The following is a 14,020-nucleotide window of genomic DNA, read 5'->3' on the forward strand; positions in this document are numbered from 1 at the left end:
GGTATCCTGGCCAGGATTCTTTCCATACTCTTTCTCCAGCTTTCAACTTCCCTTGTAATAAGATGGCACTGTTGGGGTAGGCAGCGACCCCAGGCCACCTTTCAGCACCCTCCCTGCCCATCACACATCTCTCCCTTCCTCCCCACTGTCCTGCCAAGACCCATTAAAGTCTGAACAGAACCCAGGGAGAACTTTATTCTACATTTAATACATTCTAAAAGATCTAAGACTAGGGCTTCCCTGGTGGTTGAGAGTCCGCCTGCCGACGCAGGGGACACGGGTTCGTGCCCCGGTCCGGGAAGATCCCACATGCCGCGGAGCAGCTGGGCCCGTAAGCCATGGCCGCTGAGCCTGCGCGTCCGGAGCCTGTGCTCCGCAACGGTAGAGGCCACAACAGTGAGAGGGCGGCATACCGCAAAAAAAAAAAAACGAAAAAGAAAAGAAAAGATCTAAGACCTAACCCTATAACAAGAAGATTTACTTTTTTCCCCTGTACTCTAGTGTATTTTATTTTTATTTATTTATTTTTATTGGCGTAGAGTTGATTTACAATGTTGTATTTGTTTCAGGTGTACAGCAAAGTGGTTCAGTTATACACATACAAATATTCATTCTCTTTTCGATTCTTTACCTATATAGGTTATTACAGAATACTGAGTGGAGTTCCCTGTGCTGTACAGTAGGCTCCTGTCGGTTACCTATTTTATATACAGTAGTGTGTGTATGTTAATCCCAAACTCCTAACTTATCCCTCCCCTCACGTTTCCCCTTTGGTAACCGTTAAGTTTGTTTTAGAAATTTGTGAGTCTGTTTCTGTTTTATAAATTATTTCATTTGTATCATTTTTAAATTAGCTTCCACATATGAGTGATACCATATAATATTTGTCTTTCTCTGACTAACTTCACTTTGTATGATAATCTCTAGGTCCATCCATGTTGCTGCAAATGGCATTATTTTGTTCTTTTTAATGGCTGAGTAATATTACATGGTATACACGTACCACATCTTCTTTATCCATTCCTCCGTTGGTAGACATTTAGGCTGCTTCTGTGTCTTGGCTATTGTAAATAGTGCTGCAATAAACATTGGGGTGCAAGAAGATTTACTTTTTTTTTTTTTTATTTCAAGGGTTTAATATTTTTAACAATATTGAAAATATTTTTAATAATATTTAAAAGCCTAAAAGGCTTTAAGTTTCTGACCTTTAGTGTTATGTTTAGAAAGACATATACATTTTAATTTTCACTTAGATTTTTTTTACTTTTTTTCCCTTTATTTACATGTTTAGTTTTAATCTAAATTACATTTTGGTATATGGCATGATATAAGACTCTCCTGTAATCTTCCCAAATAGTTGAGTTGTTCTCACATCATTTACTGACTCTTTCATTCTTTCCCCCAATGGCTCATACTTAAATTCTTATGCATATGGTTATTCTTTCTTTCACCTTCTGGGCTGTGCCACTGACCTGGCTTCCCGTGCCTGTAATATGTTGTTTACTGTAGCTTTACAATATGTTTTGCTATCTGGTAGTTCAAGTTCTCTCACTAACTTGTTCAGTATTCTTATCTAGTCTTGCTTGCTCAGACTTCTAGATGAAGTTTAGAACAGCTCTGTCAAGTTAAAGAAAAAAAAAAAAATTTCCATAGGAACTGTGCCTATGATTGCATCAAATTTGTAAATTAAATTAGGATTCAGCCTTCCCACCCAGAAATATATGGTGTGCCTCTCTAGGGGAAGCCACTTAAAGAAAAAAGAAGAATCTCGAGTTAGTTCCTGAATTACTGCATAATTACAAACAACAGCTCAGGCTGCAGGGGTTCACTAGAAAGTTAAAGGAAAAAAGTCAACACTTTTGCATAAATAACCTGTTTAAAGCGTTTTCAAATAGGTTTCTCCTTCCCCCGTATCTCCTGCAGCAGACAAGCTACCCTCTGGGAAATGGACCTAGAGATTATCATACTAAGTGAAGTAAGTTCAAAAGAGAAAGACAAATACCATATGATATCACTTATATGTGGAATCTAAAGTGTGACACAAATGAACTTATCTACGAAATAGAAACAGACTCACAGACATAGAGAACAGACTTGTGGTTGCCAAGGGGAAGAGGGTGTAGGGAAGGGATGGATTGGGAGTTTGGGGTTAGCAGATACAAACTAGTATATATGGAATGGATAAACAACACAGTGCTACTGTACAGGGAACTATATTCGATAACCTGTGATAAACCATAATGGAAAAGAATATGAAAAAGAATGTGCATACATGTATAACTAAACCACTTTGCTGTACAGTTGAAATTAACACAACATTGTAAATCAACTATATTTCAAATTAAAACAAATTTTTTAAAAAAGAGACTAGTTCTAAACCTGGCCTGGGTACCCACTAGCTCTGTGACAGAGGCCAGGGCACATGGTCTCTGAGCAACTTGGTTCCTGCACCTTGAAAAAGCTGGGGGTCGGGGGGGATGAGCTCAGACAAAGTTAAATGACCCCTACACACTCTTCCAGTGCTGATTCGCCATAAATTTTAACTCACTTCTATTATTTTCTTCTCCTTTGCTTTAGCTGTCTTCCATGTTTGGCTTGGTTAACTGGAGGTTATTAGCTTCTCTTCTGGTTCTCTCAGGGGCAGACAGACACACGTGAACTAGGACAAAGCTCAGGTTATCAGAGCTAGTAAAGCTGCTGCCCTGAGACGCCAGGCACAACAGTGCTGAACAGGTGAAGCTTTCCGCGGCACTGTCTCCAAACAGAAGCCACTGTCCTTCCCACCCCAACTTTCAAGCCCCTCCCACCTGCCCCATGTACCTTCTGTTCCTCCTCGTGGCCATTTCAAAACCTTTTGCCTTTTACTGAGAGTGTGCTTGATATAACAGAAGAGAAATGTTATACCAGGAGTCAAAGCACTCTTACTAAGGAATGAACATCTGGTATCCTGTATTTAGGCTTACCAGGGTGTGTCCCTTCTTTAAAAGAGCAGCTTATTAACTCAAATAATTGCAAACAATGCAACTGCAGTGCAACTAAATTTTAAAAGTGGGGTGAGACCAGGACATTCCAGGGGGTCCCATACATGTCGTTAGGCACTGATCCCCCAGAAAGTCCAGGTCAAAACCTTGGTCTCCTATTGCTGAAAGACTAGTTCTTTCTGGCCAAGTGCTTTTGGAAACGACAAACTGCTGGAACATCCGAGCACAGCACAAATGACAAGTGTGTGTGGTGGGGGCCAAAGGAATATAAATCTTCCACCCAGAAGGAATCCCTGTAAATGTAACTTTTGTCTTTAACAATTTAAAAGCTCGCTAGAAAGAATGTATTTTCTTTCCTTAGCAGATCAGTCAAGATTTTTTTTTTATAAGCAAGATTTCACAATGTGTTATTTGTGACCTTGATGTTAACTGCATAAATCATGTTATGCTCTACACTGAGCATATGATGCTTTTCTGCTGTTTTGTGCCTATTTTGTTTTCCTATGCCGCTTTCTTCCAGCTTTATAGAGATGTAATTGACAGATAACATCCTATAAGTTTAAGCTGTACCTATGATAATTTGATACATGTATATATTTTTCAAGCATGTTTTTTTTTTTTTAAGATTCTGCAAATTCTCAGATATCAGGTGAGAAACTGGCCTTTTCAAAGTCTGAGGTATTATGATGTGGTTTCTGTGATGATTAAAAAAAAGTAAACAGTTAAGCTACAAGAAAAATCATTCTGTACAAGATATATAGAAAACATCCAACTATTTATTCAGGCACCAGCAAAGATATGTTTTATAATAGTGCACCAAACAGCACAACTGAGTTGGAATATGCAGGATTAAGAAGTTTAAAGAAATCCTGCAGTAAATTTGACCAAAATGGCAACATAGAGAGGGCTCCTGAGCTCCCCTTCTGCCACAGACACACTGAATGTACAGCTACCCTGGGAGCAATCCCTTCTGAAAGAGATCCAGAAACTAGCTTAGCGACTCCTACATACCTGGTGAATGAGAAAATATCTACATCAAAACAGGTAAGAAAGGCTGGGCCAAACAACAAGGATAGCACAGGGAACTATATTCAGTATCCTGTGATAAACCATAATGGAAAAGAATACAGAAAAAAGGAATGTATATGTATGTATAGCTGAATCACTTTGCTGTACAGCAGAAATCAACAAAACATTGTAAATCAACTATACTTCGATTAAAAAAAAAAGATCTTTACAATGAAAACTGTAAGACATGAATGAAAGAAATCGAAAAAGACCCAAATAAATGAGAAGATATTCTGTGCTCATGGATTGGAAGAATGAATATTATTAAAATGTCCACACTACCCTAAGTGATCTACAGATTCAAAGCAAGCCTTATCAAAATTCCAGAAATTCCAGAAACAGAAAAAGCAATCCTAAAGTTTGTACGGCGCCACCTAAGATCTGAGACTGTAAATCTACAAGAATACGTAAAGGGTGAGCTCCTTCACATTGGTCTTGGCAATGATTTTTTTGGACTTGACACCAAAAGCAAAGACAACAAAAATAAAAATAAACAAGTCGGACTACATGAAAGTAAAAAGCTTCTGCACAGCAAAGGAAGCCACGGAATGGGAGAAAGTATTTGCAAACCACATATCTGATAAGGGGTTAATATCCAAAACATACAAGGTACTCATACAACTCAATGGCAAAAACCACAAACGCAATTTTAAAATGCACAGAGGGACTTCCCTGGCGGCCCGTGCTTAAGACTCTGCCCTTCCACTGCAGGGGGCGTGGGTTCGATCCCTGGTCGGGGAACTAGATCCCACATGCCACGCACTGCGGCCAAAAAAATTTTTTTTAAAAATGGGCAGAGAAACTTAATAAGCATTCTTCCAAAGACATACAAAGGGTCAACAGGTACACGAAAAGGTTTTCAGCATTCAACATCATTAATCATGAGGGAAACTGAAATCAGAACCATAAAGGGAAATCACCTCACACGTTAGGATGGCCATTATCAAAAAGAAAAGAGTTAACAAATGCTGGTGAGGGTGTAGAAAAAAGGGAACCTCTGTGCACTGTGGATGGGAATGCAAACTGGTATAGCCACTACGGAAAACAGCATGGAGATTCCTCAAAAAATTAAAAACGGAACTACTGTATGATCCAGCAATCCCACCTCTGGGTATATATCCAAAGGGAAGAAAATAATTATCTTGAAGAGATATATATGTCCTCCCACGTTCACTGCAGCATTATGACAACAGCCAAGACCTGGAAACAAGCTAAGTGTTGACGGATGAAAGGAAAAAGAAAATGTGACCCATATACAGTCAGCCCTCCGTATCTGAGGATGTGAAATCCACAGATAGGGAGAACCAACTATATTCACGGTACTATACCATTTTATATAAGGGACTTGAGCATACAGGATTTTGGTATCCACGGGGGCTCCTGGAACCAATCCCCTGCAGATACCAAGGGATGACAACATATGGAATATTATTCAGCCTTAAAAAAGAAGGAAATCTTGTCATTTTTGACAACATAGGTGAACCCGGATGGCATTATGCTAAGTGAAATACGCCAGGCAGAGAAAGACAAATACTGCATGGTGTCACTTATATGTGGAATCTAAAAGAAAAAAAAAAAACCCACCAAACTCACAGAAACAGAGATTAGAAAAGTGGTTCCCAGGGGCTGGGGTATTGGGGAAATAGGAAGAGGCTGATAAAAGGGCACAAATTTTTAGTTACAAAATGAATAAGGTCTGAGGACCTAATGGTAACTATACTTGATAACACTGTCTTGAATAACTGGAATCTGCTGAGAGTAGAACCTAAATGTTCTCACCAAAACCAAAACCAGTAAACGTGTGTTAATTTACTCGGAGAGAATACTTTCGTAATGTATCCGTATATCAAATCATCACACTGTATAGTTTCTCTCAGAATTTTTTGGTCAATTAGACCTCAGTAAAGCTGGAAAAAAAAAATCCTGCAGTAGCTAAAACAGCATGACTTGACCTTAGTGCTTGAAACAGAGTCAGAGGTCAGAAGCAGCAGTGCCCTGCGTGTGTGATATGTTTTAATTTTCAAAAACATTTTTTGCCTATCTCCTTTTCCTCCCCCTTAAGAGTTAGAGCCCTCAAACTTTCATTCTACAGAGGCAGAAGACTTTAGATCACATGCTACTGGTGGTTCTGGTGGCTCTCCATCGGCCCTGCCCCCACCCCCTCGGGAGCTGGCTGACCTCCCCAGGCTGCATCACCTGGGTTGCTTCACCCACCAGCTTCCACTAGGGACTGGCCAGAGGAGGAGCTCCGTGGGTACAGGAGGGGAAAGGTGTAACAGAGAAGAACAAACCTGACTCCATACTGGATCTATTCCTTTAGCTCTCACCTTTGCACTCTGCTGCCTGTGCTTCCTTATTGCTGGCTCTACTTCTTTGTAAAAGAATGTTGCCTACAGCCTGAAATATACATGAGAGCACATTCTCAAGGTTCTGCCTCCCAGGCTTGACCTTTAAAGGTATAACAATTTTCATTCATACAGAGATAAAAAGTTGCACAACAGAGAATCACATTCCTCTTGTTGGAGGTTTACAGCAGACCTACCTGGACCGCTGCAAGAACATCCCCTTCCCGGTCTGGCCCACCAAGAAGTCCGCAACAATCTGCTACACCCCCTCCCCTCTGAAGCCTGAATTCTGACTTGGGGGTAAGATGGTTCTTTGGGACACAAGTCCACCATCTTCTCTGTCTGCTGGCTTTCCAAAAAAGCTGCTACTCCTTGCCCTAACACTGTCTCTCTCAATTTAGTGGCCTGTCATGCGGCTGAGCAGTACGAACTTGGACTCGTAACAAAGGGAGAGGCTGGTGAACTTATTCCCCATCTGCTGGGCTGCTGCTCTGACAGTGTCTGCATCTGCCAGGGCCACAGCAGCCCTGGAGGGCGGCTCCTCCTCCAGTTCTCCCACCCACCCACCCGGCCCCCACTTCCAAGCTCTGGTATCCCAGTCCCTTCCCTGCCCCTTCCGGCCAGCGTGGGGATGGCATCCCGCCGGCCGTCCTCCCCGGGTGTCGCACTGTCATTTGCTGGTTCCCCAAATCCTACCCCCTCTTCTATGGAATCCCCTCAAAAGTGTCTTGCATTTTTGTGGTTTTTTCCTGTTTCCATCCTAACTGACATACCTGCCCACCAAAATCTCACCGTAAGTGAATCGTACAGCCAGGACTAAACAGCTTCCTTAGCTTAAGCTATGCCTCTCTTTCGATCTCAGTCCTTCTCCTACGTGCAAACTGGAGTATGAACCTCTTTAGTGCACGTCATGAATAATTTAGCAATTTCCGTTAACCCAAGTGGTCTCAACCAACACTGCTGATTGTCATGATGAGAAGTGGGGGGGGGGGCATGTGAGCCCTCATGCTGCTAAACATCTTCTAATACACGGGACGGCCCTCCCCCAACAAAGTTATCCAGCCCCAAATATCAACAGGGCCAAGGATGAGAAACCCTGGATTACTCCTCATGCGGAATGAACCACAGCTGTGACTTTCCTCTTCTCCGAAATGCTCTCTCAGATGCCTATAACCACTGCCCCAAAGCCAGGCCACTGGCAGAAGTACGAGAGAAGGATTAGGGAGACGGTGACCTTGTTGGATGGGGCCAGGTGCTGGCCTGAGAGGTCCAAAGGTTAAGGTAAAAGCGACCCTTGCCCCCAGCCTGGATTTTCCTTTCTTGGAGGGAGCTGATACTTTGGGGCCTACCAAGGAAACTAAAATGGCTACATGGGGCAAAGGTCTGGAAATATACACATCAAAATCTTAACTGCAATTATGTCTCTGAGTGGTGAAATTTTTAGTGATTGTTTCTTTTTGCGTATCTATATATTTTAAATTTTCCTATAAAGGTAAGTTAACATTTTTATTCAAAACTCTAAAAAAAAAGTTATAAATTATGCCATATTCACTGACTCCATCCCTCCCAGCCCCAGTTCCTCAACTGAGTAAACTTTCACATGATAATATATCAGGGTGCTCTAATAATGAAGTACAGAAAACTGTCTTTCTAGCTAATTATAAGGAATGGCTCTACTTCCTCCAAGGCCATTCATATTTGAGGAATGAAGGAAGGACATATGTTTCAAATGACAGGAACAATGCAAATGACCAAGTTCACTTTCCTAGAGACAAATTTGAGACTCAAGCAGAGAAACAATATAGACCTGCGATGTCCTATAAGGCAGCCACTAGACACACACTTTTTTAAAATTGAAGGAGTAGAGTGGATTTACGGTGTTGTGCCAGTCTCTGTTATACAGCCAAGTGACTCAGTTATACACATAAATACATTCCTTTTCTAAATATTCTTTTCCATTATGGTTTATCCCAGGAGACTGGATATAGTTCCCTGTGCTGTACAGTAGGACTTTGTTGTTTATCCATTCTAAATGTAATAGTTTGCATCTACCAGCCCCAAAATCCCAGTCCATCCCTCCCCCTCCCCGTCCCCCTTGGCAACTATAAGTCTGATCTCTATGTCTGTGAATTTATTTCCGTTTTGTAGGTAGGTTCATTCGTGTCATATTTTAGATTCCACATATAAGTGATATCATATGGTATCTGTCGTTCTCCTTCTGACTTAACTTCACTTTGTCTAATAGTCTCTGGTTGCACCCATGTTGCTGCAAATGGCATTATCTCACTCTTTTTTATGGCTGAGTAGTATTCCATTGTGTATATGCACCGCATCTTTATCCATTCACCTGTCGATAGGCATTTAGGTTGTTCCCACATTTTGGCTATTGTAAATAATGCTGCTATGAACATGGGGTGCACGTATCTTTCTGAATTATAGTTTTGTCCCGGTATGTGCCCAGGAGTGGGACTGCTGGATCATATGATAATTCTATTTTTAGTTCTCTGAGGAACCTCCATATTGTTTTCCATATAGACACACTATTTAAGTGTAAATTAATTAAATGCAGAACATTTCCATTTTCACAGCAAGTTCACACTTTATTTTTTTCCCCTGGACTTATTTTCTGTCTTACATTACCTCTGCTCCCAATATCTGGTTATATTTATTCTATGCTGACTTGTTACTATTCTACGTGATTTTGTTGCAAACTACCTTAGTTCCTTTGTGGAACAATTCAGGGTTATCAGTACTTTGAAATAGTTGTGTCTAGGTAACCCTGTTGTTGCTGCGAGCTCAGCCTTAGTTTTTTTTTTAAGAGTGCACTTACTTCATGTAACCCTCAGAACAACATCTGAAATAATAAGATTTTCCAGTTTCCAAAGAGGAGAGCGCGGCCAGGAGAGCTTAAGGGACCTGCGCAGGGTTCCTACCAAGGAGCACAACCCCAGCGCGGCGGGTTCCCGGATTCCCTTCCGGCCAAGCCAGCAGCAGGAGCCGAATACCTCTGCATAAAAACCCAAACCATCACCATTTTACAAATGAAACATAGATATAATGTTTTTAGTAGTTGGTCTTTGTTTACTTGAGACAGGCCCTCCCTGGGGAGCACGTCGGGACCCCGGGCCAGCGGAGCCTCCAGAACGCCAGCTCCGCGCCGGGCCCGGGCAGGGCGAGGTGGGCGGCGCCGAGGGCTCGTGGGCCCGGCAGCGGGGCGCGCGCCTGGTCTCGCACTAGCATCAGTTTTCAGGCTCCTGCTTGACGGTTTTAGAAAAGCCCGACTCGACCCAGATCCCGCCGCGCACCTTACCTGCCGCTGGGCACAAAGCTCGAGCTCTCCAAGCCGCCTGCGGGCTCCGTGCCACCACCCTGAGCAGCCGGGCAGGAGCGCGGCTGGGATTGGCTGCCCGGCTGCGGAACTCGGGGGCGCGGTGGGAGGGAGCCGGGGAAGGAGGAGGAGAAACGGGGCGGCGGAGTGGGGTGAGGGGAGGGGTCCCGCCTTCCGCCTGCTCCGGGGACTGCATGGCCCCAGCACTCCGCTGGCCTACGGAACCCGCAGGACTGGCTGTGAACTTGTCCGGGCAGTGTCTGCAACCCAGCTCCTGCCCTGTCCCTGCGCGCGTGGGCCGAGGGCGCGCGTCCACAGGGGAGGGGGAGCCCTAGGCTTGTGCTCCCGGGCCTGTAGAGGCGTCTGGGGCTATGCTCGGGTGTGCCCTGTGCACCAGTGGTGCGCATCGCAGCCCAGTCCTACTCACACCACGTGGAACCCGCCATATCCTTTTTGGGTTAGTAGCCCCGGCGTGGTGGAACAGGCAGAGAAGCCTCTCTCTCTCTCTCTCTCTCTCTCTCTCTCTCTCTCTCTCTCTCTTTCTCTTTCTCTTTCTCTCTCTCTCTCTCTCTCTCCCCCTCCCTCCCTCCCTCCCTCCCTCCCTCTCTCTCTCTCTCTCTCTCTCTCTCTCTCTCTCTCTCTCTCTCTCTCTCTCGTAAAATACACATAACATAAAATTTCCATCTTAACCATTTTTTAAGTGTACAGTTCAGTGGTATGAAATACGTTAACATCCTCGTGCAAAAATCACCTCTGTCCATCCCCGTAACTGTTTTCATCTTGTGAAATTGAAGCTCTATCCCCATTAAACAATAACTCCCCGTATTCCTTGCCCCCAGCCCCTGGTAACCACCAGTCTACTTTCTGTCTTTATGATTTTGACTATTCTAAGTACCTCATATAAGTGGGATCATACAGTATGTATCTTTTTCTGACTGGGTAATTTCATTTAGCATAATGTCCCCAAGGTTCATCCATGTTGAAAACATACTGCAGAATCTCTTTCCTTTTTAAGACTGAACAATATTCCACTGTATGTATATCCACATTTTGCTTATCCGTTCATCCACTGATGGACACTTGAGTTGCTTCCATGGCTTAGTTATTATGAATAATACTGCTATGAACATGGGTGTATAAATATCTCTTTGAGACCCTACTTTCAGGGTATATGCACAGAAGTGGAATTGCTGGATCATATAGTAACTCTGTCTTTAATGACTTGAGGAAACACCATACTGTTTTCCATAGTGACTGTACCAATTTCCACCAGTAGTACACCAGGGTTGCAATTTCTCCATGTCCTTGCAAACACTCATATTCTATTTTTTTGATAGTAGCCATCCTAATGGGTGTAAGGTGGTATCTCATTGCAGTTTTGATTTGCATTTCCCTAATGATTGGTGATGTTGAGCATCTTTTCATGTGCTTATTAGCCATTTGTTTCTTTTCTCTGGAGCGGTATCTATTCAAGTCTTTTGCTCATTTTGAATCAGGTTGTTAAGTTTTGTTGTTAAGTTTTAGGAGTTCTCTATATATTCTGGATATTAATCTTTTGTCAGATATATGATTTGCAAATATTTTCTCCCATTGTATGGGTTGCCTTTTTACTCTGTTGATGCGCAAAATTTTAAAATTTTCATGAAGTGCAGTTTGTCTATTTTTCCTTTTGTTACCTGTGCCTTTGGTGTCATGTCCAAGAAATCATTACTAAATCCAACATCATGAAATGTTTTCTTCTATTGTTTTAGGTCTTACATTTGGGTCCTTGATCCGTTTTGAGCTAATTTTTGTATATGATTCTTTTTTATTTTTGGCCGCGCCACACAGCATGCAGGATTAGTTCCCCGACCAGGGATTGAACCTGTGTCCCTTGCAGTGGAAGCATGGAGTCCTAACCACTGGACCACCCGGGAGTTCCCTATGATTCTTTTTCATTGTGGATAACCAGTTTTTCCAGCAACAGTTGTTGAATAGACTGTCCTTTCCCCATTGAATGGCCTTGGCTCTGTTGCCAAAAATCATTTGACAACATTCAGGGGTTTATTTTTCGGTTCCCTATTCTATTCCATTGGTCAATATCTCTGTCTTTATGCCAGTACCACACCGTTTTGATTACTGTAGTTTTGTAATAAGTTTTGAAATCAGGAAATCAGGGGTAAAGTTCTCCGCTTTAGCTCCTTTTCAAGATTGTTTTGGCAATTTGGGGTCCCTTGAAATTCCACATTAATTTTAAGGTGGGTTTTTCTATTTCTGCAAAAAACATTGTTGGAATTTTCACATGGATTGCTTGGAATCTGTAGATTACTTTGGGTATTATTGACATTTTAACAATATTAAGTCTTTCACTCCATGAACATGGGATGCTTTTCCATTTATTTGTCTTCTTTAATTTCTTTCAGTCTATGGCCATACCACCCTGAATGCACCTGATCTCATCTAATTTCTTTCAGCAATGTTTTGTAGTTTTCATTGTACAAATCTTTCACCTCCTTGGTTAAGTTAATTCCTTAGTATTTTATTCAGTTTGATGGTGTTATATATATTGTTTTTGTAATTTCTTTTCAGATAGCTCATTGTCACTGTATAAAAATGCAACTGATTTTTTGTCTGTTGGCTTTATAACTTGCTACCTTGCTGAAAATTTATTAGTTCTAACAGTATTTTTTTGTGGATTTGGGTTTTCTATATATTAGATCATATAATCCTCCATGAACAGAAATAACTTTACTTCTTCCTTTCCAATTTGGATGACTTTTCTTTCTTTTTTTTGCTTAATTGCACTGTCTAGAATTCCAGTATTGTGTTGAATTGAAGTGGTGAAAGTGGACACTCTTGCCTTTTTCCTGGTCTTAGAGGAAAAGGTTTCAGTCTTTCACCATTGAGTCTGATGTTCACTGTGAGTTCTTCACAAATGGCTTTTATTATGATGAGGTAATTTTCTTTTATTCTAGTTTGTTGAGTATTTTTATCATGAAAGGATGTTGAATTTTTTCAAATGCTTTTCCTGCATCAATTGGAGTGATCATGTGGTTTTCCCCCTTCATTACATTGATTTATTTTCATATGTTGAACCATCCCACTTGGTTATGGTGTATAATCCTTTCAATATGCTGCTGAATTCTGTTTTCCTAATATTTTGGTGAGCATTTCTGCAACAATGTTTATAAGGGATATTGATCTGTAGTTTTCTTTTTTTAGGGTGCCTTTGTCTATCTTTGTTATCAGGGTAATAGTTGACTCATAGTTAGGGAGTATTCCCTCCTTTTCTTTCTTTCTTTCATTCTTTCTTTTTGCAAATTTGAGAAGAATTAGTATTCTTCTTTAAACGTTGGTAGGATTCACCAGTGAAGCCGTCAGGTCCAGGACATTTCTTTGTGGGGAGAGTTTTTATTACTGATTCAATCTCCTTACTAGTTATAGGTCTGTTCAGACTTTCTATCTCTTCATGATTTAGTCTTGGGAGGTTTTGTGTTTCTAGGAATTTGTCCATTTCATTTAGGTTCTCCAATTTGTTGTTGTACAAGTGTTCATAGTACTCTCTTACAATCCTTTTTATTTCTGTAGAATCAGTAGTAATGTCACTACTTTCATTTCTGATTTTAGCAGTTTGAGTCTTTTCTCTCTTTTTCTTAGTCCATGTAGCTAAAGGTTTGCCAATTTTGCTGATCTTTTCAAAGAACTAACTTTTGGTGTCATTGATTTTCTCTATGGTTTTTATATTCTCTATTTCATCTATCTCTGCTCTAATCCTTATTGTTTCCTCTCTTCTGCTAGCTTTGAGTTTGTTCTTCTTTTTCCAGTTCCTTCTGTTGTAAAGTTAGGTTGCTGATTGGAAATCTTTCTTGTTTTTAATGTAAGCATTTATAGCTATAATTGTCCCCCTTAGCACTGCTTTTGCTGAGTCCCATAAGTTATGGTATGTAATGTTTTCATTTTTATTCATCTCTAAGTATTTGCTAATTTCCCTTATATTTTCTTTTTTGTTCCATTGGGTGTTTAAATGTATATTGTTTACTTTCCACAGTTTTGTGAATTTTCCAGTTTTCTTTTTTTATTGATTTCTAACTACGTCCATTGTGGTCAGAGAAGATATTTTGTATATCTACCTTTTCAAACCTACTGAGACTTAATTTGCAGCCTAACATATGGTCTATCCTGAAAAATGTCCAATGTGCACTTGAGAAGGCGTAGTCTGTTGTTGAGTAGAGTGTTCTGTGTATAACTATTAGATCAGTTGGTTTATTGTGTTAAGTCCTCTATTTCCTTAGTTATATTCTGCCTTTTTTTTTTTAAGC

General features: G+C 41.2%; 1 protein-coding gene across 2 annotated transcripts in view; it reads right to left on the bottom strand.

Moving 5' to 3' along the window:
* The window catches only part of BLVRA (biliverdin reductase A), a 55,832-nt gene extending 45,976 nt beyond the window's left edge, over positions 1-9,856 (bottom strand). Inside the window, exon 1 of one of the 2 annotated variants that reach the window (XM_067745828.1) lies at positions 9,705-9,856. Coding sequence is in view for 1 of the 2 variants with exons in the window: in XM_067745827.1 (XP_067601928.1) it covers positions 1,004-1,021 (18 nt within the window). In the remaining variant the exon portion in view is untranslated. Of the gene's footprint in view, positions 1-1,003; positions 1,037-9,704 lie in introns of those variants that run through there. The other variant, XM_067745827.1, reaches the window with a different exon arrangement.
* Between the last annotated feature and the right edge of the window lie 4,164 nt (positions 9,857-14,020).

This window comes from Pseudorca crassidens, chromosome 8 (assembly GCF_039906515.1).
Source record: "Pseudorca crassidens isolate mPseCra1 chromosome 8, mPseCra1.hap1, whole genome shotgun sequence".
Classification (NCBI taxonomy): domain Eukaryota; kingdom Metazoa; phylum Chordata; class Mammalia; order Artiodactyla; family Delphinidae; genus Pseudorca; species Pseudorca crassidens.